General features: G+C 48.1%; 3 protein-coding genes and 1 long non-coding RNA gene across 4 annotated transcripts; 2 read left to right on the top strand and 2 right to left on the bottom strand.

The window, feature by feature from the left end:
• Positions 1 to 690: 690 nt before the first annotated feature.
• LOC120709613 (G-type lectin S-receptor-like serine/threonine-protein kinase At2g19130) lies at positions 691 to 1,939 on the bottom strand. Its single transcript, XM_039995297.1, has 2 exons — positions 1,792 to 1,939; positions 691 to 1,586 (listed from the first exon to the last, which is right to left on the bottom strand). Exons 1-2 carry the CDS (start codon positions 1,937 to 1,939, stop codon positions 691 to 693), a joined length of 1,044 nt encoding a protein of 347 aa, XP_039851231.1.
• An 8,044-nt stretch (positions 1,940 to 9,983) lies between these two features.
• On the top strand, positions 9,984 to 11,266 carry LOC120705941. The gene is made up of 3 exons (XR_005688110.1): positions 9,984 to 10,146; positions 10,255 to 10,568; positions 11,155 to 11,266. It is a non-coding gene; the product is annotated as an uncharacterized LOC120705941 (long non-coding RNA).
• A 2,561-nt stretch (positions 11,267 to 13,827) lies between these two features.
• Positions 13,828 to 15,114, top strand: LOC120710461 (dirigent protein 10-like). Its single transcript, XM_039996144.1, has one exon. It carries the CDS (start codon positions 13,917 to 13,919, stop codon positions 14,883 to 14,885), a length of 969 nt encoding a protein of 322 aa, XP_039852078.1. The 5' UTR covers positions 13,828 to 13,916; the 3' UTR covers positions 14,886 to 15,114.
• Positions 15,115 to 15,414: 300 nt separating this feature from the next.
• LOC120705940 lies at positions 15,415 to 23,002 on the bottom strand. The gene is made up of 18 exons (XM_039990499.1): positions 22,744 to 23,002; positions 22,118 to 22,321; positions 21,890 to 21,985; positions 21,696 to 21,748; positions 20,945 to 21,041; positions 20,474 to 20,547; positions 20,029 to 20,140; positions 19,173 to 19,283; positions 18,563 to 18,639; positions 17,920 to 17,986; positions 17,544 to 17,609; positions 17,309 to 17,416; positions 17,066 to 17,196; positions 16,825 to 16,891; positions 16,643 to 16,710; positions 16,440 to 16,536; positions 16,164 to 16,234; positions 15,415 to 16,071 (listed from the first exon to the last, which is right to left on the bottom strand). The coding sequence occupies exons 1-18, from the start codon at positions 22,894 to 22,896 to the stop codon at positions 15,678 to 15,680; spliced, it is 2,046 nt and encodes a 681-aa protein (XP_039846433.1). The 5' UTR covers positions 22,897 to 23,002; the 3' UTR covers positions 15,415 to 15,677.
• Positions 23,003 to 23,068: the final 66 nt, after the last annotated feature.

Below are 23,068 nucleotides of genomic sequence, written 5' to 3'. Positions count from 1 at the left end.
GCTTACCAAAGGCCTACCGCCCAAGTCGACATGGGTTTTTCGGAAGGCCTACGATTTCTGGATTAATAAAGGGCCCAAAGAAAGGTTAAAGTCTTGTTTCAATACAGAAAGGTACATTGTGGCTGTTAAGTCTGACGGTAACTAATAACCGTCATGATGAGGCACGTCCTACGTACTGATCTGCAATGAGATGAGGCCAATAGCAAAGCAACTAAAGAGAAAGTAAAGAGTTAAGTTCAAATTGAGAAATTTTAAAGTACAAATGTGAGATCAAGGTGGAGAATGTTAGTATTGATCTCCACCGGGCCAGTCCAACGACTGGGCCAACCTTGACTCGCGTCCTGATCGGGGACGCCCAGCCCAAGATGAGGCTGGTGGGCCCCCGTCGCGCAGCCCTATAAAGTGGAGGTGGGGATTAGAGGCTCTGGCAACAAGGTTTGCCGCCGCTACAGTTTCCCACCGTCCAAACCCTAACCCGATCTAGAGAGGGGGGCCGTCAGCGACGGGAAGCACCACTGTGCCGCGCCGTCACCGCTACCGGAGCCGCCATCCACAACTTCGGCGACCCGCTGCGTCAACGGCCCTCACCGACCTCGCCATCGCCGCCGCCACCGCGACGCCTCTGTGCCCTGCGTCGCTGCCCTAGAGCAGTCATTCCCCAACGAACCAGTGATGGCAAGGTCGAATTCCTCAAGAATCAGTGAGTACTCCCACTTGATCTACTGCTAGTTGATCCAAAACTTCTAACAACCCCTGGCTGCCATAGGAATACGCGGTGCAAGAGCAGTTCTTCAGACAAGCCGTTGAGCATTCAGCCGAGCTCCTAACGTTCTGCATGCCACGCCCTCTGTCAGGCAGCCCAATGCCAGGCATGGAGTGGAACCCATCAGTTGAAGATGCCGTGCTGTTACCAGAAGTACAATCCAGAGCTGCATCCCTGACACACCCTCCTGTCCGATCACCCTGCTCCCACTCCACCGGCGACCTCACCGAGAAGCCCTTCATGCAGCCGCAGGGCTGCAGCCCGGTGGCGTAGCTGCAGACGGCGAAAGGCCCGCAGGCGGCGTACACGTCGCACGGCGCCTTGGGGCCGGCGTAGAGCGTGAGCCAGGCCTGCGACGCGTCGATCCAGACCTGGTGCTTGTTCTGGCCGTCGACGTCGACGATGTTGCGCGTCACCGTAGCCTCGGCGGTCACGTTGAACTGGAGGTACTCTTCCCGGGCGTCGTCGACGAACGCGAGGTGGAAGCTGGGCACGTTCCCGGCCAGCTCCGGGATGTTGCCGAAGTACCTGCCGTTCCAGGCGCCGGTGGCCCAGTAGGCGACGGGCGAGCCGCAGAGCTTGACCACGAGCTGGGGAGCGTCCGGGTCGACCTCGAAGCAGTAGGGCCCAGGGGACGGGGTGGCGGCGCTCTTCCTGGAGACGAGGCGACGGGTCACGCCGGTGGCCTCGCGGCCGAGCTTCGCGCCGGGGAGCAGCGTGTCGGTGGGGTGGTCGAAGCTCTGCCACAGCGTGCGGGGCGCCGAGGAGTTGGAGGTGTCGAGGAGGACGAGGTTCCAGCTGTTGAGGAGTGTTGGGATTGGACCTTCGGGTCAAGATCTCACCCTCGAAAATGCTCCCTAACTCGTTTGCAGGGTCCAACGAGAGAAAGCCAAGCATATCTAAAGGTATCGGATGAACACTAAGAAGCGCAAGCTCAAAGACCATAACCTTCGAGATGAAGGATATCACCTTCTGTAGACCGAAGGTGACGGATGGCTGCCCAGAAGCGCAAGTGTAAAGACCAATACCTTCGGTGACGAAGGATATCGCCTTCGTCCGACCGAAGGTGACGAACGGTTGCTCAGAAACACAAGTTCGAATACCAGGACCTTCGGGTAAAGGGATCAACTTCGGGAACAAAGGTAACGGCTGATTGCTCGTTGATGGAACCTTCATGGCTGTGACTTCCGGAGGTACCCAAAGGTTGTGAAAACCTTCGTCGGTTGTAGATATGTGTGTGAAACGTGAATATGTGAGAAGGTCGGATTTGTACACCTCTCGAATACGTGAGAAGATAGATCACTGTAGATAACGGCAAACAGTTTGATTCACAGCTTTTCAGAGAATTCTGTTACAGTGTGGGTACGAAGGTAATCTTTGCCTCGGTGTACCACCCGCAATTCAACGGGGCCGTCGAAAGAGCCAATGGCATCATCTTCGGCAGCATCAAAAAGTGCATGTTTGATCAAAAAAGGGCAAATGGGCCGATGAACTCTCGAAGGTCATCTGGTCCCACAACACATCAGAATCAAGAACCACCAAGTTCACCCCATTTAGGCTCCTCTACGGTGCCGAAGCAATGACACCAGAGGAGCTCAAAAACCGAAACCTAAGGGTAACCCACCAAGTTGAGGCCATCCCCTCGGATGACAAAGACCTCATGGAGCTAGACATCCTACAAGCCTCGGAAAACATAGAAAAGTATCAGCAAGAAACCACGAAATGGAGGGACAAGAAGGTCATAAAAAAGAGCATCACAATCGGAGACTGGGTCCTAAAAAGAAAACCAAACGCAGAAACCTCCGGCAAACTTGAATCCAAGTGGGAAGGGTCATTCCTAGTAATCAAGTGCAACAGGTGAGGGTCATATCACCTGTCTGACGCCGAAGGCAATGAGCTGCAGCATCCTTGGAATGCGGACAGCCTTAAAAAGTACTACATTTAAGATTGTAAAAAGGTCGCACCGCGAAACTATAAGCGATTGCAAACCTTCGCAAACTCTTTCAGTTCTCTTTACTTTGTAAAAGGGGCGTACTCTTTTCCTCACAGGGAGGAAACTCCACACCGGAGGTGAGGTTTTTGACGAGGCGGACCCATTGTAAACCATTTCAATGAAATGAAATTCCCCCAAACAAAGTGTCACCTTCGCCTAACCAGCCCAAATGGCAAGCTTCGGCAAATATCTATATGCTACACAAAACAATAAGTTAGTAAAGTAAACAAAATCCGTAAACTTTGCATACTTATCCAAGCAAACGCCAAGGGGCTTCGACCTTCAAAAAGGTCCGAACCAAAAAACCTTCGGCACAAAAGGCACAATAAGTGCAAAACAAACGCCAAGGGGCTTCGACCTTCAAAAAGGTCTGAACCAAAAAACCTTCGGCACAAAAGGCACAATAAGTGCAAAACAAACGCCAAGGGGCTTCGACCTTCAAAAAGGTCCGAACCAAAAAAACCTTCGGCACAAAAGTCACAATAAGTGCAAAACAAACGCCAAGGGGTTTCGACCTTCAAAAAGGTCCGAAAAAAAAACTTCGGCACAAAAGGCACAATAAATGCAAAACAAACGCCAAGGGGATTCGACCTTTTAAAAGGTCCGAACCAAAAAACATTCGGCAAAAAACGGAAACAATCACAAAAACGCCAAGGGGCTTCGACCTTTCAAAAGGTCCGAACCCAAAATAACTAAGGAAAAATCGAAGGATGGATGCTAGAAAGGGGGGAGATGTTTTTTCCATCCTAACCATCGGCACACATCATTCAATTTACCCAGCAACGAAAAGAACAAAACCCTTCGAAGACAACAGCGCGCAAAGAAAGGGGGGAGACGTTTTTTCACAAAATACAAAGTTTCCGCGCGTTGCCTCGTTAGCAAACAAATCATCTATCGGAATACCAAACACTTCTTCTTCACAAAATGTCTCCGGGCAATGACTCGTTAGGAAGGGGGGAGACGTTTTTTCAAGAACCGCCCTAACGAGCGTCGCCTCGGACAATAGCAAATTACCTCCAAGAAGATCCTTCGGCAAGAGAAAACAAAGGCTGGGGAGGGAGACGTTTTTCTCCAAGAGCCCCACGACAGTACTACTCTGCAAACCTCAGGTGCAAATATGCCTAACACATCACACAACAAGGCACCACAAAGGATGCACATCACAAGGCAACTCGAAGGATGCAAATCACAAGGCACCTCGAAGGATGCACCAAAACAGCACCTCGAAGGATGCACATCACAAGGCTCCTCGAAGGATGCACATCACAAGGCACCTCGAATGGTGCACAAAACACAGCACCTTGAAGGATGCATTCAAAAGAGTCATCTCCAAGGATTCCCGATCAAAGGCATCTCGAAGGATGCACACAGAGAGGCATCTCGAAGGATGCACACAGAGAGGCAGCCCGAAGGATGGGCAACAAGAAGACCCGGAAAAAACAATCCCGAGAGTATATACGCATCGAGAAGCAACGCGAAGTTAACACGCGAACGAAAGAAAAAAAGGTTACAATGAATCACGTCCGGACCAGCACAAGTATTCTGCAACACTGCATCCAGGACGAGCAAGGCTGAAAGCCTCCCAGCTCATCGAAACCCTAGCGTTGTTCACATCTTGCAGCATGGGAATATTTACAAACAAGTTCTAAAGCCCCCAAAACAAACCCCTACAAGCTAATCTTTACACTTGAGCTCTCGGCGATCCGTCCGCTTTGCGTCCCGAAGGAGACCTGCTCGCTTCGTGTGTCCCATCGACCCCCGAAGGTTGATCAGGATTTAATTCCTGCACAAATAACAAAGTTTTACTACAAGAAAGCCAAAAACAAAGAAAAAACTCAGAGCCTTCTGAAAGAAAGCTTACCCCTGTCGCAGCAGCCGCGAGGGTCCTAACAGCAACCTTCCCCGAAGGCTCCCAGAAGCGCTCGAAGTATACAATCTTGACATTCTAAATTCTGTCAACCTCTTCGGACAAACCCTCGTAGGCAACGTACTGAAAGTCCCCTTCGATCTTAGAGAGGTCGACGGCGCCGGCACGGAGAAGGTTCCTAACAAGCCCCTTGAAGGAGATGGACGCCGCGTTATCATTCGCAACGCTCATCACCTCCCCGAGGCCCTCGAACTCCGATAGCAACCAGTCCAAAAGTTGAAAGAAAACTTGGGGACCTTCGGCCGGCTCAGGCAAGGGCAAAGGCTTCGCTCCAAGGGCAGCAAGAGCCTTCCTGTACTCTTGGTACACCACGTCGGCCCGAGCGGCAACCTCCGAGAAAACCCCCTCGAGCTCCGCCACCCTAGTTTGAATCGCATCCAACTCACTAACCTTATCCCTAAGAGCTTTCTTCTCATTGGCGTCATCCTCTACCGTCTTCCGAAGGTTTTCAAGAACCCTCTCGTTGTCCCTCACTGCCGCCACCAGCCTGGTGCACTTCCCCTTCAATTGTGCATTCTCATCCCTCAGAGCGAGAACTTCCGCCTCAGCCCGCCGTAGCTTCTCCGACAGGCTCAGCTTCTCAGTGACGCTCTTGACCCGAAGGTCCGCGTCCGCCTTGGCCTTTTGCATCAAAATACGGCTAGCGTGGGCAAGCTTCTTGCTCAAGTCGGCCACGATAAATGCAGCATCAGAGGTGGACGTTTCTGCCACGACTGCATTAAACTCTGAATCAAACACTAAATCACCTTCGGGGACAACAAGAAGAGAACAAAAGCTAAACACAATCAGACCCCGCCTTACCCTTTTCAGGGGGAAGAATCCCAGTCGTTCCAGGCCCATGCATCACTGCCAAAAGTTGCTTCATCGACGCAGACACAGCTGCGAAGGAAATAAAAAGAGGGGCCATCTAAGATCACAAACAAACCAAGGGTTGTCAAAACCAAGGAAACAAAGCTTACCGGCTTCATCGAAGCTCAACCCCTCCAGAACCTCCACCTCCCTATCCGAAGGTAGAGCCGAGGCTCCGCTTGGGAAATCCCCGCCCTTGAGAGAGAGCAACGTCTCACCAACCGCGATCTCCCCCTCCTCGGCACCCGCCGCAAGGGAAGGTGTGGCGACCGCCGCCGTCGGCGCTGCATCCTTCGGGACACCAATCACAGGCCTAGTAGGCTTAGGCTCAGGCGGCATCGGAATGTCCGCAGGCTTGGCCCCAGTCTTGACAAGGCTCTGAATCCTCCGGCGTTTTGTCATACCTTTGGAGGAACAGTGAAAGTTAATCAGAGCTCTCGCCACCTCAACCCGATGGCCGGAACCAAAAAGCATGGTCCCGTACTCATCGCTAAGATCATAACGAGATCTAAAAAGCCTCCCCTCGGGAACTACAATCTCTCCGCCCACCGTCCCCATGAGCTCTTCCATGAATGAGGGCGTACCGCTGTCGCCCGAAGAAACCTCCTCATCTTGCGCCTTCCTCTTGGCGCTCTGAGCCCTAACAACAGAAACCTTCGTGCTCGAAGGTTTCCGACCGCGCCCGCGACCTCGCATGCCAACAGCCCCGGAGCTCCCCGCCAACTCCACCTTAGCGTTACCTCTGGACTTCGACCCAGGAACCTCCGAACCAACGTTCCCCGGCGGAGTCATTCTTGGAACGGTGTTCGCCGGCACCGGCCGAGCCTCGTAGGCCACGCCCATCTCAGTCAAACACCGGTTCAACCGAAGGTTACCGCCGTACACCTCCACCAAGGAATGATACTCCTTTTTGTTCCAAGGACCCAGTATCTCCGCAGCCTGCCGCTCCAGCTCACCCACAATAACTTCGTCACTGGAACCTTCGGGCCTCCGAAGCCCAAAAACAGAGAAGTCACATCATACTTCAAGCCAGCAAAGCGCTTGCGCTCGAACCTCGACGGAGACCAACTAGCAGCCAAAGGCCAAACCTTCGCAGCCAGAAATTCCTCGAGAGCATCCCTGCCCCCACAAACTTGGCAAGCCGTCATGAAGGCTTCCAGACACGATTTGAAACCCGGCCCACACTTGCTGAAGGCAGGCTGATAGACGTGATTGAACATCTCAATGTCCGAAGCCAGCAGATACTTCTCCTCGACAGAACCTTCGGGATCAGGGAAGCCAATCTTGGCGTAAAACCAGTATCCCAACCAGTTTCCCTCCCACTTGTTCTTGTAAGCCGTCGAGAGCATAACCCTCTCTAGGCCGGTCCTTTTGTTCGGCTTGCGAGGAACGAAGGTGCAGCAGCCGTTCTGAACCTCGCTAAGCTCGGCATCATCATCTACATAGACCTTACGAGGCTGGCAGTGCAGCTGAAAAAGCCTACAAAAGGCATCCACGGACACTTCCCCTCCAAAGGTCCGCACCACCCACAGAAACTTGGCCAATGCAACAATCCCGTTCGGGGTAAAGTGGTGGAGCTTCACGTTAAATGGCTCCAAAAGCTTCGGCACAATTGGATCCATCGGAAACCTAAGCCCCGCTGTAAAAAATCATTAAAGACCACAACCTCGCCGGTCTCCGGTACAGGAATCAATTCTGCCCCTGGAGGGCGACAAACCCCCTCGGCGAAAGAGCCCATCGAAACGTAGAAGTCTATCGTGCTCTGAGAAACGACAGATGGCTCGAAAAGCAAAGTCTTACGTTTCTCCGGAGCCATTAGTTCCGACACGTCCGCGGACACCGCCGAAAGGCTCTCGCTGGACTGCTGCTGCTGAGAAGGCTGCGAACCACCCGCCTCTCCTTCGGGAGCTGGACCAGAGTCTACACGAAGAACTGCCCTCTTAATGAATGCCATATCTACACAAAAACGAAGAAAGCCAAATTAGGAAAAAGGGTTCAAACGAACCTTCGATCAACCTCGCTGTTTGCTTAGTACGAGCCATGAACCACAAATCCACTTACACCAAGGAAAACAACAAGTTTGACCACGCATGAAAACGGAATCTTCGAAAGAAACGCTTTATAGTGGAAAGCGCCGAAGGTATGCAAAGCTCGAGAGGGCACAGAATTTACCCCCCCTCCGCTTATATAGGCGAGGGAAAGCAACAGTACCAACGGTAAAATCGAGGAGTCGGCCACCCAAGCGGCGCAATAGGAGCCCGACACGTACAACACCAAAACTTACCGTTGCAGCCGATGGTTCGGGAGACGTTTTTCCTCGGGAGCTTCCCGAAGGTTACTTGCAATCTTCTTCTTCAACGCAGGTTCGGACCGTCGGCTTCGGACCTCGCCCTCGAGGGGCTAATGTTGGGGATTGGACCTTCGGGTCAAGCCCTCACCCTCGGAAATGCTCCCTAACTCGTTTGCAGGGCCCAACGAGAGGAAGCCAAGCATACCCGAAGGTATCGGATGAATACTAAGAAGCGCAAGCTCAAAGATCATGACCTTCGGGATGAAGGATATCACCTTCTGTAGGCCGAAGGTGACGGATGGCTGCCCAGAAGCGCAAGCGCAAAGACCAATACCTTCGGTGACGAAGGATATCGCCTACGAACGGTTGCTCAGAAACACAAGTTCGAAGACCAGGACCTTCGGGTAAAGGGATCAACTTCGGGAACGAAGGTGACGGCTGATTGCTCGTTGATGGAACCTTCATGGCTGTGACTCCCGGAGGTCCCCGAATGTTGTGAAAACCTTCGTCGGTTGTAGATATGTGTGTGAAATGTGAATATGTGAGAAGGTCGGATTTGTACACCTCTCGAATACGTGAGAAGGTCGGATTTGTACACCTCTCATCTTGTAATTTTACCCCGAAACCGGCTAAAAGTGAGCTGTAAATAAGTTGGGAGGGGGCAATTTAGGAAAACCTAACCGAGGGCTAGGGGTATAAATAGCCCCCCTCTCCAAAGTGTAAAAGGTTGAATTTTCTGATTATTATTGGAGAATTTAGCACCTACTTTTATTGCCATCTCCATACTGTTCATGCTCCCTGTCTGGGCGTCTAAGAAGCTAAGATCCCAACAAGGAGCACAACGACAGTGGTGTTGGTGGCGTTCTTGGCCGGGTCGTCGTCGTGGGCGGATCTGGCAGACCAGGTTACGGACTTGACGGCGCCGGCCTGGTTCACGACGACGAGGTCGCCGCCGCCGGAGCCGGACACGGTGAGCTCTGGCGAGGCGGCGTCGGCGTCTATGACTGGGTTCGCGCCGTTGTCCACCCACACCATGGTCAGCCTGGGGACCGCGGTGAACCATACGCCGAGGTACCACTTGTCGGGCGATCAGACGGCGTTCCCGTCGGGAGCTCTGAAGAAGCCGAGCGTGAACTTGCTGTTGTTGGAGAGGATCCTGGCGCCGCCGCCGGCGAGGGCCCGGCCGGGTGAGATGGTGTCCGTCGTGGCGGCGGGGCGGCACGCGCCGAGGAGGGCCGGGAGGCCGACGACGAGCGCGGGCAGGGTAGCGGAAGCAGGCATGGTCGGTTGGTGAAACGGGAGACGAGAGCAACGGCCGTGCCGTGAGGAAGCGTGCAGAGCAGCGGAGCTGGTGGTTTTAACATGTGTGGTTACGGGCAGCCACGTGGCTCCGCCGCGGCCGATACGGCACGGGAAATTAAAATGAGCCGCCCGCTGCCATTCCGCCGGGTATCTGAACGGACAGACACCTATCCTGTTCGACCGCTCGTTCTTGGGATACGGAACCGTCATTGAATTTTCTTCCCTTCTCTATTATATATACCTAAATTATTAAAAGAAGAATACATCAGTATACGGCCCCACATGATGGGCAAAAAAAATCTTGATCTCGATGTTTCTTCTCCGACCGGCCATCTTGCATCTTCCTGGCCTCGAGATAGAGATCCAAGGACAGTGGAGCCGCCGCCACGCCGGCGAGGTGCAGGAACTGGGGAGGTCTCGGAGGCGGCGTGACCGGGGTGCCGGTGCGAGCGCAGTGGTGGCGCCGGCGGCCGGCGGATAAGGAGGCGGCCGCATACGACTTCGACGCGGACCGCAGACCAGCGCTAATCTTGTCGGGGCCTCCGACCAGCTCTAGTGTCGCCGGGGGCCGCCGCGATGAAGCCTCTCGACCGCGGCGGGGAAGCGGTTGGTGGAATCTTCCTCGGCGTTGACTTCACGAAGCCGGCCGGCTGCCCGGCACGTTGTCTCCCTCGGCGCACTAAGGTTGGATCCTGAACCTTGGAATTCGAGGGGACTAGAAACGATTTCCCCCATTTTTTGCCCCCTCCAATCCGTTGGTTGGTCGTGTCGATTGGCAGTGATCTGATCTGTTGATTTCACAGGGGCGTGGGGCTCATGGTGTGCTTCCAGTTTAAGCTCAAGTGGATGGCGCAACGGATAGGCAAGGAGCATGCAGGTGTTATCGGTATCGATTTCAACAAAGATCAATTACTGGATCTTAACGAAGATATGATGCAATCAGAGCAGCAAGCCTTGGATGCGCCAGCAACGAAAGAGGATTTGGAAACGGGCTCACTGGGCCAACAAGACGGAATGGGAAGGTACGTTCTAGCATATGAGTAGTCATGTTCTCGATGAATTAGTCGTGTGCATTTGCAAATGTTCCATGATTTAGACAGTGAGCAGCATGATTCATCATGTGGCTTCAGTGAATCAAGCAAACCATATGGGGGGCAGAACAAATTGTTCGTATACGTGCAGAGGAACGGTGATGACGACTAAACGGCAGCCAGATCTCGTGCATTGTGTTGAATCTTGCTTAGCAAAGCTGCTGCGGCTGGATCTGGCATCCAGGCCAAGTGCTCCATGTGTTCACGCTGCACTGAAGCTCGAGCTCCTGCCTCTGGGTGCGCAAGCTGCAGTGCTTCCTTGAGGGAGCATCACTTGTTCTTGTGCATTGCCTCAATAAGCAGTAACCGGTGGAGGGCGATGCTAGGCATCACAGCACAATGCCGGCCAAGAGGTAATCTGTGAACCTCAATTTATGATTCTTGTGTGTTCGTTTATTGCAAGAAAAAGATATAACTTTCTACACCAAATAGGATGCTTCATCGTCTATCGAACATTTAGATTGATTCTTGTTTGAGAAACAGTCTCATCATATTGAGGTGAACAAATTTCGAAATTTTTTATTGGCACAAAATATGTGCAGCCTTTTATTCCACTCTTGGCTAATTCCTTTTTGTGGTTTGTAAAGAATATGCATCTAAATATTTTAGGCAATAGTCTATTTGCACAAGAATACGCGGAGTCTTGTACCTTTTTAATTTGTATTAGTTGTTTATGAAGAATGAGGATCAACACACATTTTATTGTGATATTCCGTGTGCACAAAACTATGTGCAATCTAGTATATTTCTATTGCTTGATTTATTTCATAGCTTGTAAAAAATGATGTGTGCACACAAATTTGTGCATCTCCTATTTTCAATAGTCTCGACATTTTCTATCTGCACTAAAATATATGCATCTCACATGTTCCATGGTTTGGACATTTTTCTATCTGCATCAAAATGATATGTGCATATTCATGTTTTTATTATTTACAGTTGGATCAAGTCAGGTGCGCAAGGGAAGCACTCGACCTCTCATCTAGCCCAACCTGCAGTCCTCCACATATGTCATAGAGCAAAGAGCACGTGTGTAACAATTACTATTATTCATGTTTGATAACATATTTGCGTCACCCGCAAATTTTGGTAAATATCTTTTGCATAGATATTGATTAAAAGATAATTAAATATTTTTAGCATCCAAAAATATATGTGCATCTTGAACAAATAATATCTCAAATCGTGTGATGCACAAATAGTTGTGCATGACCTCATGTAATTAGTTGTACGTGTTAGTGTACCAAATAATTGATTGGATGATGCTCTCAATTTCTTGCAAAAATATTTGTATTCGTGTGTTAAATATTTTGATATTCTTTATTTCTTCATGCACAAAGTTATTTTCCTTTATTTTGTGATTCACAAAAAGTTGGCGCACTGTATGAGGAGAAATTTAATTGCTCAACTGTTGAAGTTTCTTTATTTTTCTTTATTTTAATCTGCTAGGGCGTGATGAAATTGGACCGCCAGTCCTATTTACTATGGGTTCTAATGTTGAAGATTCCAACTCTGAGTACTGGGTTATACAAGTGGTGTTCTACAAGTGGTATTGTACTGTGCGAGATTCTCTCTCCGGAAACCTCCGAAGCCACGCGTCCACCTGCTCCCTCGGTCCATGTGCATTAAAATATAACGACAAACTCGAATACGTTGCAAGCTGTTCCTACATACACTTAATGTACACCATCGTACCTCCCGTCGCTGATCTCAACGTCATCCCCACCGTACAGATAGCCGGCGCACTGGCGCGCGGCACAAAATCCGCTCTCCGGCACGGCACGGTGGTGGCCACTGGCCCGGACGGCGCCACCGGCGGCGGATGGCAGTGGACCCGGCGGCCGCTGACAGGAAACCGCGCAGACCTCTCGACGCCCCGATGGTGACGGCACTGGTTGGACGAAGGGGGTTGTGTCCTTTCACCGCGCCACCCTTCTTCGACTCGCCCGTGGTCCGTGGAATTCGAAGCCATTTCACCACGCAAGCGGCCAAGAAAAAGGTGCGGCCAGCCGGCCAGGGGAAAAAATCTCTACAGTCTTCTAGAGCCCGCATCGGTCGGGTTCAAGTGGTATCGCTAATTTACGGCTAACCGTAGAGAGGGGCTTCAATCTCCCGACTGTTTGTTTTTTTCGTTTTTAGTAATTTTTTTGTCGTTTTCCGATTTTAGAAAAAAAAATTCTAAGAGAAATTTTGGAGAGAAAATTTTTTGACGAGAAAAAGTTAGAAACAAAAATTTGAGAGACAAAAAGTTTGAGAAAATTTGTATCCAGAATAGAAAAAAATTTGCATCCGAAAAAAAATACTTAGAATAAAAAAAATTGCATCAAAATCAAAAAGAAAAAAAATTTGGGTAAAATTTTGGTCGGTAAAAAAAATTTGTAAAATAATAAAAAAAAACCTACCTCCCCCGCCGACGCCGCCGGCCCGTCGGCGGTGCACCGCGTCGCCCATCCCCCGCCGCACAGCGCAGGGAGCCGGATCCGGCGGCGGTGGCGGCGGGCAAGCGCGCAGCAGCCCACCGCGCTGCCCATCCCCCGCCGCACAGCACAGGGAGCCGGGATCCGGCGGCGGCGACGGCGGGCAAGCGCGCGGCGGCCCAGGGAGGCGGATCCGGCGCCGCCGGCGGCGAGGGAGTGCGCGGCGTCCCATGGAGGCGGTCCAACGATGGAGGCGGCGGCGGCCGCGGGGGAGGTGCGGCTGCTCCAGGGAGGAAGGGGAGCAGACTCAGGGGGAGGGAAGGGAGCGCGGCTCCGGGGGAGGAAGGGGAGCGACGGTCGGCGGGGAGTCGGCAGCGGGGAGGCGCGGGATCCCGATCCGTCGTGAGAGAATGGGGAGGAAAGGAAGGGGAAAGGTGCGGGGAAGGGAAAGGGGGAGGAAAAAGAATCGACCGTAAGTTGCTAGAGTTACGGTCGACTTTAAACTCAGCATTCCGGGGTTCAGGTCCGATCGGATCGAAGAACGTGACTTCCGCCTCTGTGTGCCGTCTGGACCGGATGCTGCTCGGATCACGCGTGTGACCGAGTAGACTCACGGCAGCCTACTCCTTCGGAATTTCAGATTTTTTTTGCCTAAAATTGATCTAACAAAATATGTCTACTCGTGTTTTGTTAGAACAATTTTTTTAGTTGTGAAACTATTTTTCAATTATTTTAACAATAGAAAATTTATTCAACTCTATGATGATTTGACCGACAGTCACACATGAGGTGATTTGATGGTTTTTTTATTGAGTTGCCAATAAAAAAGCTTGACTCGAAACGTTTGCCCAGCCTGCCGGAGTCACTGGGCCCCCGCTCCCGCGAAATCAATATTGCTGGGCCTTTAACGGGGCTCTGAAGATGGGCCGCGCCCGCGCCCGCGCCCATGAGCAGCGCGCGCGTGGTGGAGCAGTTGCGCAGCACGTGACGTGTGCTGTCCAGCGCCCATGCGAACAGAGAGACAGCGCGACGACACGCGAGCGCAGCAACCAAACCATTGGTTCTTCCTCCGATGAGCAAGTGAGCGACTCCTCCGCCACCAACCACTCAACGATCAAGCCATCAAAATTTTCAAATGAGCATCTCTATATATCGAGAGATCTCATGCCCGAGTGACTCAACCCAACATCATTCACAGTCGCAGCTCGGAGAGCAGGGAGAGCACTAGAGCAGCCAGTGACAGCACCATCAGTGCAGGCACAGCGGAGAGAGAGACAGCTTCAGATGGCGTTCAAGAAGCCAGCCATCGTCACCCTCTCTTCCCTCCTTGTCCTGCTGCTCATCGCGTCCGGCGCCGCCGCGGCGAGGCTGACGCGCCAACTGAGCTCCGACGACATTGGTGCCGGTGCTGGTGCCGCCGCTGCTGCTCCAGCTGCCACACCGGCCGTGGCGCCCGTGGCTGCTGACGCACCGGTCGATGCCAATGCCATCCCGGCTGCGGCAGCTCCGATCGCCGCCAGCACGATCCCGGTGGGGGCGGGCGGCGCTGGCGACCACGGGATGGTCTTCTTCATGCACGACATCCTGGGCGGCACGAACCCGTCGGCGCGCATCGTGGCCGGCATCGTCGACAACGCGGCGGTCACGGCGCAGCTCCCCTTCGCGCGCCCCAACGGCGCCGTGCTGCCGCTCAACAGCGGCGTCAACGTCAACTCCGGCGCGGCGGGCGCCATCGACAACAACAACATCCCCTTCCTCACGGGCCTCGGCGGCGCCACCAACGCCGCCAAGTCCGTCGGCAACAACGGCAACGGTGGCAACGGCGGGAGCGGCGTGCCCGTCTTCGCCGGCGGCAGCCTCCCGCAGGGCACCACGCTGCAGAAGCTCCTCTTCGGGACCATGACGGTGGTGGACGACGAGCTGACGGAGGCGCCGGGGCTGGGGTCCGCGGCGGTGGGCCGGGCGCAGGGCTTCTACATCGCCAGCTCGCAGGAGGGCGTCAGCCAGACGGTGGCGGTCACGGCCATGTTCAAGGAGGGCGGCTTCGAGGACACCATCAGCTTCTTCGGCGTGCACCGCACCGCCGACTCGGAGTCCCACCTCGCCATCGTCGGCGGCACCGGCAAGTACGTCGGCGCCAAGGGCTTCGCCAAGGTGGCCGTGGTCAGGCCCGGAGGCGTGGCGGCGTCCGGCGCGCTGCTCGAGACCGACGGCGTCGAGACCGTGCTCCAGTTCACCGTGTTCCTCGTCTAAGTGTGTGCCAGAGATCGAGCTACTAGCAGCAAAGCAACCAGGGAGGTTGTTGTGAATGCGAGTTGTTTGATGCTGCAACAAGTAGCATGCTGCATTGCATGCAAAACTAGAATGTACTGCTTCTGAAAGTGTTTTGTATGATTGTGTTAAGTGTTCATGCGTAATTAGTGTTACTGATACATGCGTAAAATGTATTGCTTTCTGAAAATATGCAAGGAAACCACTTGTATGCACATTTATTATTTAACTCGGAATATTGCTCCCCTTTAAAGTCGAATGCCATTGCTGCTTTTCTTCCTCTCATACCAAAGTCGAATCTAGTATGTTTGATCACACATCTGCTGAAGCTCACATTTTAACTGCTATCTTATAGTTACTGTTTAGTTTTAATTTTTGAAATGAACTATTGCTCATTTTTTTCAGTAGATTTTGGTTTGAAAACTCTGAATTTTATTGTTTCGTGATTTTACAGATTAATCAACTTGTTGCGGTCTAGGAAACCAGCTTTAGTTAAGTTCCAAAGTCCAAATTTTTTAAAAAAAATGCTTACATAAGTTTCACCATTCATGTGTTCATGTACATAATAAGAACGAACGAATACCTAATGCCTCGTCATTGTTAATGTCCACTACAGTGTAACATCCGCCTCCCTTGCAGGGAGTATACAACACTCATGGACACAATGAAACAACATTATGTACACTCAATAACTCAAAGTATGTACAGATTTTTTGTAAAACCAGCACGCGGAAAGTTGGGAACATGCGTCCCACAAATGGTGGGTGCATGAGGTTATTTTGGATTGCTTGATTTGGATATGTCTGCTCGCAGCTCTTCTTCAAGCTCATCGAAGTCCCAACCACTTATGTCTTCATGGTCTTTGTTAACTTTGCCAAATTCTAATTCTAACTTCGCAAGTTCTGAATCTGGGTCCAGCATCTGCTCAGGTTTCACTGGAGATTTTGGAGAATCCACAGGCACATCTTTAGGTGAGGAAGGTGCCTGAACAGGTGAATGACTCGATCCAGATTTGTCCTTGGCTGGACGATTCGATTCAGATTTGTCCTTGGTTGGGTCCTTTGCCCTGCGGACTTCAATGTCTAGTGTTGGCCTTTCTACCGACTCAAATGCTTCTCTCAGTTTCTCTATCTCAGAAAATAAGTTCCTGATCTCTTCATCATCTTGCCTGAAAAAAGAGGGGATATATGACTTGTCCAACTGCAGCAAATAAGAACTAAAAAAAATCCAGTAACCACAGATGAGAATAGTCAGCAATACCTAGAATTAGCCCCTTGCTCAGAATAAAACATCTTCTTCGTGCGATCCACAATGCTAAAGGCAACCACAATCTGAAAAGGTGGGGATTATCAGCCAGCTAGATATCCATTCTCTATAAATTGTTGAACAGGCTAAAACACATATCTGTTCACACATTCTGTAATACCTTGACTTTGCTCAAATATACAGATAGCTAGGATGTTGTTTGAGTAGGTTATGAACTTAGAAACAACAAATTAAAGAGAGCAATATCAATTGTGGGTACTAAAAGAGAACCTTCTTTTCAGTTTCCAAATATTCCTCCTCAAGGGATTTCTGTGGACTTGTCTTTTCGGAAATTTCATCATCCGCTCCATGTTCTATTGATTCCTCCCTACAAGATTTGGTCCAAAACACAAGAATGCAATACCGTTAGTTCCATTATTCTTGTAAGAAAAGGAGAGAACGTGAAAGGCATTACAAAAAAAAAAATGAATAACCTTGAATTTAAGACTGCCAAATTATCCACATATGTGCGGATCCGATCAATTGATGGACTAAGAAAATCCTGCCCAAGACAAAAAGTTGCATATGACAACTGAATCGAATATACTCCAAAACTATAATGTCTTAACTACAAACTCAAACAAGGGTTTTGAACAGCATATATCCAACCACTGACCTTGAAATTAAAAAGGTGACGTTTGGTCAACTTCAGGTAACTCGTTGTGCATCTCTCCAGCTCATCACTGAACAAAAAGTAAAGCTGAATCAGGTGAACATATTTTTTGGTCACAATATGCAGCACAAACAGAAATGGATTATGCAATTTCTAATTGTAGCTTTACAACAGGGCGAAAAATGCAACAGGACAAAAGGGAAGCAAGTTGTTAAAGGCATGTACGGCCACAATCACGACATACTTGGTTTTATTTTCCTTCTGTTCATTGTATGAGGACTGAAGTTGCCATGTATCCTCAAGGAAATTTACCCAAGTCTTGACTACACCAGCTTCCATGTTACATGAGTCAATAGATTTTGAAAGTTCATTCTCCTGAATTGATGCAGAAAACAAATATCAAACTAGCAACATGTTGGAAAGCATCACTCTCATCAAGTACAAAAGGATTAAAACTGAAACTGGATAATCAGGAAAGTATAGGCACCTTTGCTTGTAAACTAATGACCATCTGGTTGTTTGCCTCATGAAATTGGTCCCTCTCTTCCCTTGTCTGCTTGAGCCGGCCAACAGCAGCATTCAGTGAAATGTTAACCTGTTTATAATGAAACATTAGAAACAATATCGAGATCAAAATTAGTGTTTGCCTTTTACAGAATAGTAATAGCAGGAGAAGCCAACAAGAAAGTAAACTTTTTCACAAAGGTCTCAGGATAATGTACCTTCTTCAACTGAGCCTCAAGTTCATCCCTTTGCTTCTCCAATTCAGAAATCTCAGCAGTCAAATCCTATATGAAACACAATGGCAAAAAGGATTTGGTAGTGGGACCAATAGATCACAACAAAGCAGAACTTACATGTGCATTCATTTTATGAAGAATTGTGCAAACACTAGTGCACCAAAAGGTAAAGTTAACGGTTTTCCTCACAGTTATCAGATGCAATGGAAATAAGCTGAAAAAGCTTGCAAAGCTGCATAGTTACAATTATATACTAGACTGAAATTGCAACCAGAGTTCTACTACATTATGTGTCACATGGCCTATTATAGTATATAAGAGCTACAAACAGATTTTACATATGACATTGAATTGTTACCTTTTCAACTGCGACCACTTCATTATCCTTTTTAGCACGGAAGTTAAGGGCCTCTTCTTTCTGGCGTCTGAAGTAGTAAATATGAAAGGTCATCACAAAGCTTTCTGTACGAATTTATTTGTACCAAAATGTACCAAACAAATCAAACAAAATCATAAAGCCAACAATAGTGGCAAGTGATCAGCACGACATGTATTCATGGTGTGGTCTCTAGTGAGCAGACTTCACATAGACTAGGAGTTGCATATTGATAATATTGTTGATGAATAACAGAGAGCTAGCTAATCTGTAAACAAAAAGACATCAAGTCTGGCATAATACTGTGAGCTGGAGTATAAATTGAATTGGTACACTGAAGACAGTGTCATGTCATAATACACAGAATGCAGATTGTACTGTAACAGCAAATACAGGTAAAGTCTGATGTGTTCATAGACATGTTCTTTTAGCAAGTGTTAATTGGGGGTTCATTTCTCAAATGATAATCTCCTGAAATAATCTATACATACTAGATTTCATCAACCAGAAACATAAATTTCAAGGGATAGCAGGGTCCTTATAAATTTGTAGAAGATTCAAGATTCTAACAAGAATCAACAAATAATTTTAAAAGACTCCTATAAAAAAGTTAAGGAAGTTAAACCTGTGATCCAAAATACGCTTCTCTGCCTTGGAGGATGAATTAGCAAGGGAAGTAGCCAGTACCTTTAATTTCTCAACCTGCAACATTTCCATTATGTTACTTACTATAGCAAACCACCTTTTTTCACCAAATGTCCATATATATAAGCAAAGTTCATCCAGAATGACTATCAAGTTATAATTCGCAAGTCCAAACTAATGAGGCAGAGGCAAAGGCTAACATGAAAGTTAGCCACAATTACAGTGCAACACTGATGTATGGTTATCAAGCTGCAACAAGAATGGGCCACACAACAGATGATATAGACTGTTCAATGGAAAATTAATGTAATAAAGAACAAACATGTGAAGCTCAGAATCCCATAACTCAACAATTCACTTTCTTCAGAAATGAAGATTCAAGAACTATATAAAGAATAGCAAAGTATGAATGAATATCATAGTTAGAACTAAAGAGATTCATAAACTATCACTGAATACAAACATAAACCTGTCTTTGTTCAAGTGTCCATGCAACTCTGGTGTTTGGTCAATGTGAAACTGAATATAAGCATAACATAAAGGTGTACCTAATCCAAAAATGAAATTCATAAGATTAAAAATAAACATGCCTTTTGGGAGTGGATTTCTAGGGAGTCCCCCGTATTAATCGATTTTTTCTTCAATAGAATTTCCTCCATTCTAGAGCAGAACCGGACTTCAGTGAGTGCTTCTTTGAAATACTGGGCAAGGTGGAAGATAGAGTTAGCTTGTTTCAAACTAAAGCATTATGGAGCCAAAACAAGGTTACTTATAAAAAGATGCAACAGGTCAAAACAAATTGGCTGGCTTTGTATTAATAACATTTAGTTCCAGGAAGAAGCCATCTGCTAATGTAATTGCTTGCCTAATACTCCCTCCATCCAAGTATCCAAGGCCCATTTGTTCATGACTCAAAGACCAAGAAACAATTAACAGGGAGAGAGAGCTCTTAACTTCCTCCTCTTTTGACACGATGTGCCATAATCCCGTATTAACTCCGGCCAATGGACGGGATCGATTGTGCACAGGCTCGTGAAAAATTGCTCGCCCGTCAGTCAGCCACGGGAGCATCGGATCAACCATGAAGAGAGCCCGATGCACGTGTGGGAGGGAGTAATTGCAAGACCGATCACCGAAGCATCGCCCCGCATGGCGTTTGGAGCAAAAACGGGAATAGGCCTTAGATAGATGGATTTTTCAGATTTGCTAATGGGCCTTGGATAGTTGGATGGAGTATTTTCTTAATGAGCCTGGATCGTAAGAAACTTAAATGAAATAATTAAGCACTTAATTCAAAGTTTATGTGTGCATAATGATGCAGTTTCTGCTAATTGCTATATCTCAAGTACCTTTGTGAACATGTAACCAAGCATTGACAAATTACACTGCAGAAACAAGTAAAACAAAGTAATTACTTAATTCGAATACATGTCACAGAGTAAACACCTCAACAGTTGCAGTCTTTTCTGCAACTTTATCAGGATCATCAATTGACTGAACTCGTGATGCCTCCTTTTCATCTAGTTTATTCCACAATTGTACAGCTTCAGCATCTATCCTGAAGTGAAATACACATATTAGAGTAACAACAAAAGGACTAATGGTAGCCCAGAGACAGGTAAAAGCACCATGTTACTCTTTCAGGCTTTCCATATGTTGCTGGTGCAGAAACAATAATGGAACATAGAACTTGAAGTCACAAAAAAAAGATGGTTGAGGACACGTAGGCTAGAAATTGCATGGGATAACACCATGATTGGCTAAATCTCCTTATTGGCATTTGGTGTTGAACAATTAAGTGTGATCTCATATTACATGAGAAATGTAGACGATATTGACAACCAGCATGAAAAATCAGTGTTCACAAGAAGAATAATAGATAAGTGATCACCTCACAATGTCAGCATTCCTCTTTAGACCTGAAATGGCACTTTGCGTAAACTGTAGTAGTTCTTCACGTTTCACCTACATTGTATACAGATACAGAAAATGATTTGACAAGAAATTTATGCAAATTTTGGTTCAAAATGTGAAATAAAATACCCCACTCTTTCTCCATAAAAGCAATATAGCCCTAATCCACTCAAAAAAATATATAGCCCTAATCAAGTAGGGTAGGATAAATAATTATGCCTTTTCAGCAGTAAGCAAAATATGTGGCACAGAACAGAAAAGGAAACTGAATTCACCAGGAAAGAAGAATAGAAACATATATGAACTGCATTTGCAGTGTTGTAGACTACCAAGTACATAACAACAACTGTATAGCCCGAACGATTTGTGCCATGTATTACATGATAATTTTAGCCTTTTTTTTTGTTATTTACTTGGCATAAGAGCACCAGACAGCTGGAAGACGCACCAGGACTTCATCATGGTAATTTGAGAATGACTTTGCCAAGTCCTGTATACTGCTCACTATAGCATTATTAACTTCCTTTCCTCCTGTAAGACATATTCTGTAGGAAATGATTGTTAGTTAAAATGGAGTGGATGCTCATGAAGGAAAAAGAATACAGTGACTCAAAGGACAGTAGACAGAATCAAGCCACAGTTAAACCAATGATTTTGGTTTTTCCAGACACATGGATAAGTTGCGACTAATCTGAATTTTCTGCAACTAAATTAAAAAATTGTAGGCTGAAAATATTATTTTCTAAGAGAAGATAACACATTCAGTAAGAGTTTGAACTACAAAAAGGAAAAGATCGTACAACAGTGTCATAAGCTCATAAAATCAATTTTTAACATTAAAGGTAAAGTACAATTTTTCACATCAAAGTAGTAAGTTTCTAGAGTCTTGTACATCCTAAAGTCAAGTGCAAATGTTATTTCTTAGACCAGTCAACAAGAGAGTGTAGATGCTCTTTCTCTGTTCTATCCAGACCAAGTGCACTTAATTATATGTTTTTATTATGGGAACTTAAGGAGAAAATAGACAGGTTTAAGTAGTTTAAGTATTGTTAAAGCAAAACGATAAAGTACTCGAGCAGAGTAATTTGTTAGTGTACTTAGATCCACTTGAAGTCTTGAACCAACGGTTGCGAAGAAATTTGCTTGGATTGTTGGAAAACATAGCAACATTATTTGGACATGTTTTGGGCAAAGCTCACCCGAAAATTTCTAGAAGAAGGGAAACCTCTTCTTCCTTAGGAGCTTCAAGAACCTGTGCAAGGTGGGAAAAGTAGGGCATGCTTAACAGCGATATTTTACAGCAAGCACTTTCTGGTTGAGTAAAAACAAATTACAGGAGTATATGGTAACTTGAGTTCTTGACAGCCAGGATAGCATCGTTAAACTAACTCACCATGGACAGAGTGATACCCTCAAGCGCTTGGCTATAAAGGAATACATCTCGGAAGTTCATAGGAGGCCCTCCAATATCAGCATCATAAAACAAAACCTGCAGATATGTTATAACGGAAGAAAAAGCACACAGACATCAAGCCTATAAATGACGATGTAAAGTCACATAATTTTCCCGTATGATAAGGAAAAAGACCAAGAAAATGAAATCTGATTGGCAGATGCGTACCCTTGCCAAAGATGCTTTCGAGGAGTTTGGCTCAGTTGAGTTCTGTCTGGGAGTACCACCTGAACCTCCAACTTCAGCCTCAACCTCCTGTAGGGCCCTGAGCCAGCGCCTTAACACCTGAACTCTCTCATCCCCACGCGATGAAACCGCCGCCTCTTCCAATCGCTTCACTGTTTGCTTCACACTTTTGTAGTTCTGAGTGCTCTGCAAATCCCACAAAAACATGCAGACATGTTACCAAGATCAAACTGCCATTAGTAAATCGGGAATTTGGCCAATCAGTCGAAACATATTGATGCAGGCAAGAACCCTGAATGACCAAGACCAAAGCACCTGGCTTTTTAACCCTTCCCCCCTTTTGGCACCCGTCCAGTACATAGCAATGTGACAGAGATCACCTATCACTCTATTGCTACCTCGAATTATAAGCTCCCCTATTTCCATATACAGATTAAGAGAATAGAACATTAGCTTGAATCACACGCAACCTAGCAACGGCAGCCCAAAAGTCTCACGCTTGATCCATTCCCAATTCGCACCTCCTCAACGCCAAAACGAAGAACGTTTCAGGCCAATCGGAAAGGTTTCGGACAAGTGGGGCGGGGGACGGGGAGAGAGCCTCTCACCATGCGCTCGTTGATGATCTTCGCGCCCTCGGCGACGGCCTGGCCGGCGTGGTGGGCGACGGCGTCGGCGTAGCCCAGGACCGTGCGGGCCACGCCGCTGCGGCCGCCCGCCTCGACGGCCTTGCTGACCGCGCTCCGCAGCCACGACGACATCCCGGGATGGGATCACGACCACGGCGGCGAGGGGAGCAGGTGGATGCGGCGGGGTCGCGGCGTCCTCTACTCCTCTTGCGGGAGGCGCTTCAGAGCTCAAAACCAGCAGGTCCTGCGCTTTCCCTTTTTTTTTCTATTTCTTCCCCTCTTTTGTTTCATTCCCCTTTAGGCA

This window comes from Panicum virgatum, chromosome 5K (assembly GCF_016808335.1).
Source record: "Panicum virgatum strain AP13 chromosome 5K, P.virgatum_v5, whole genome shotgun sequence".
Lineage (NCBI taxonomy): Eukaryota > Viridiplantae > Streptophyta > Magnoliopsida > Poales > Poaceae > Panicum > Panicum virgatum.
This window is presented reverse-complemented; position numbering and strand designations above follow the sequence as displayed.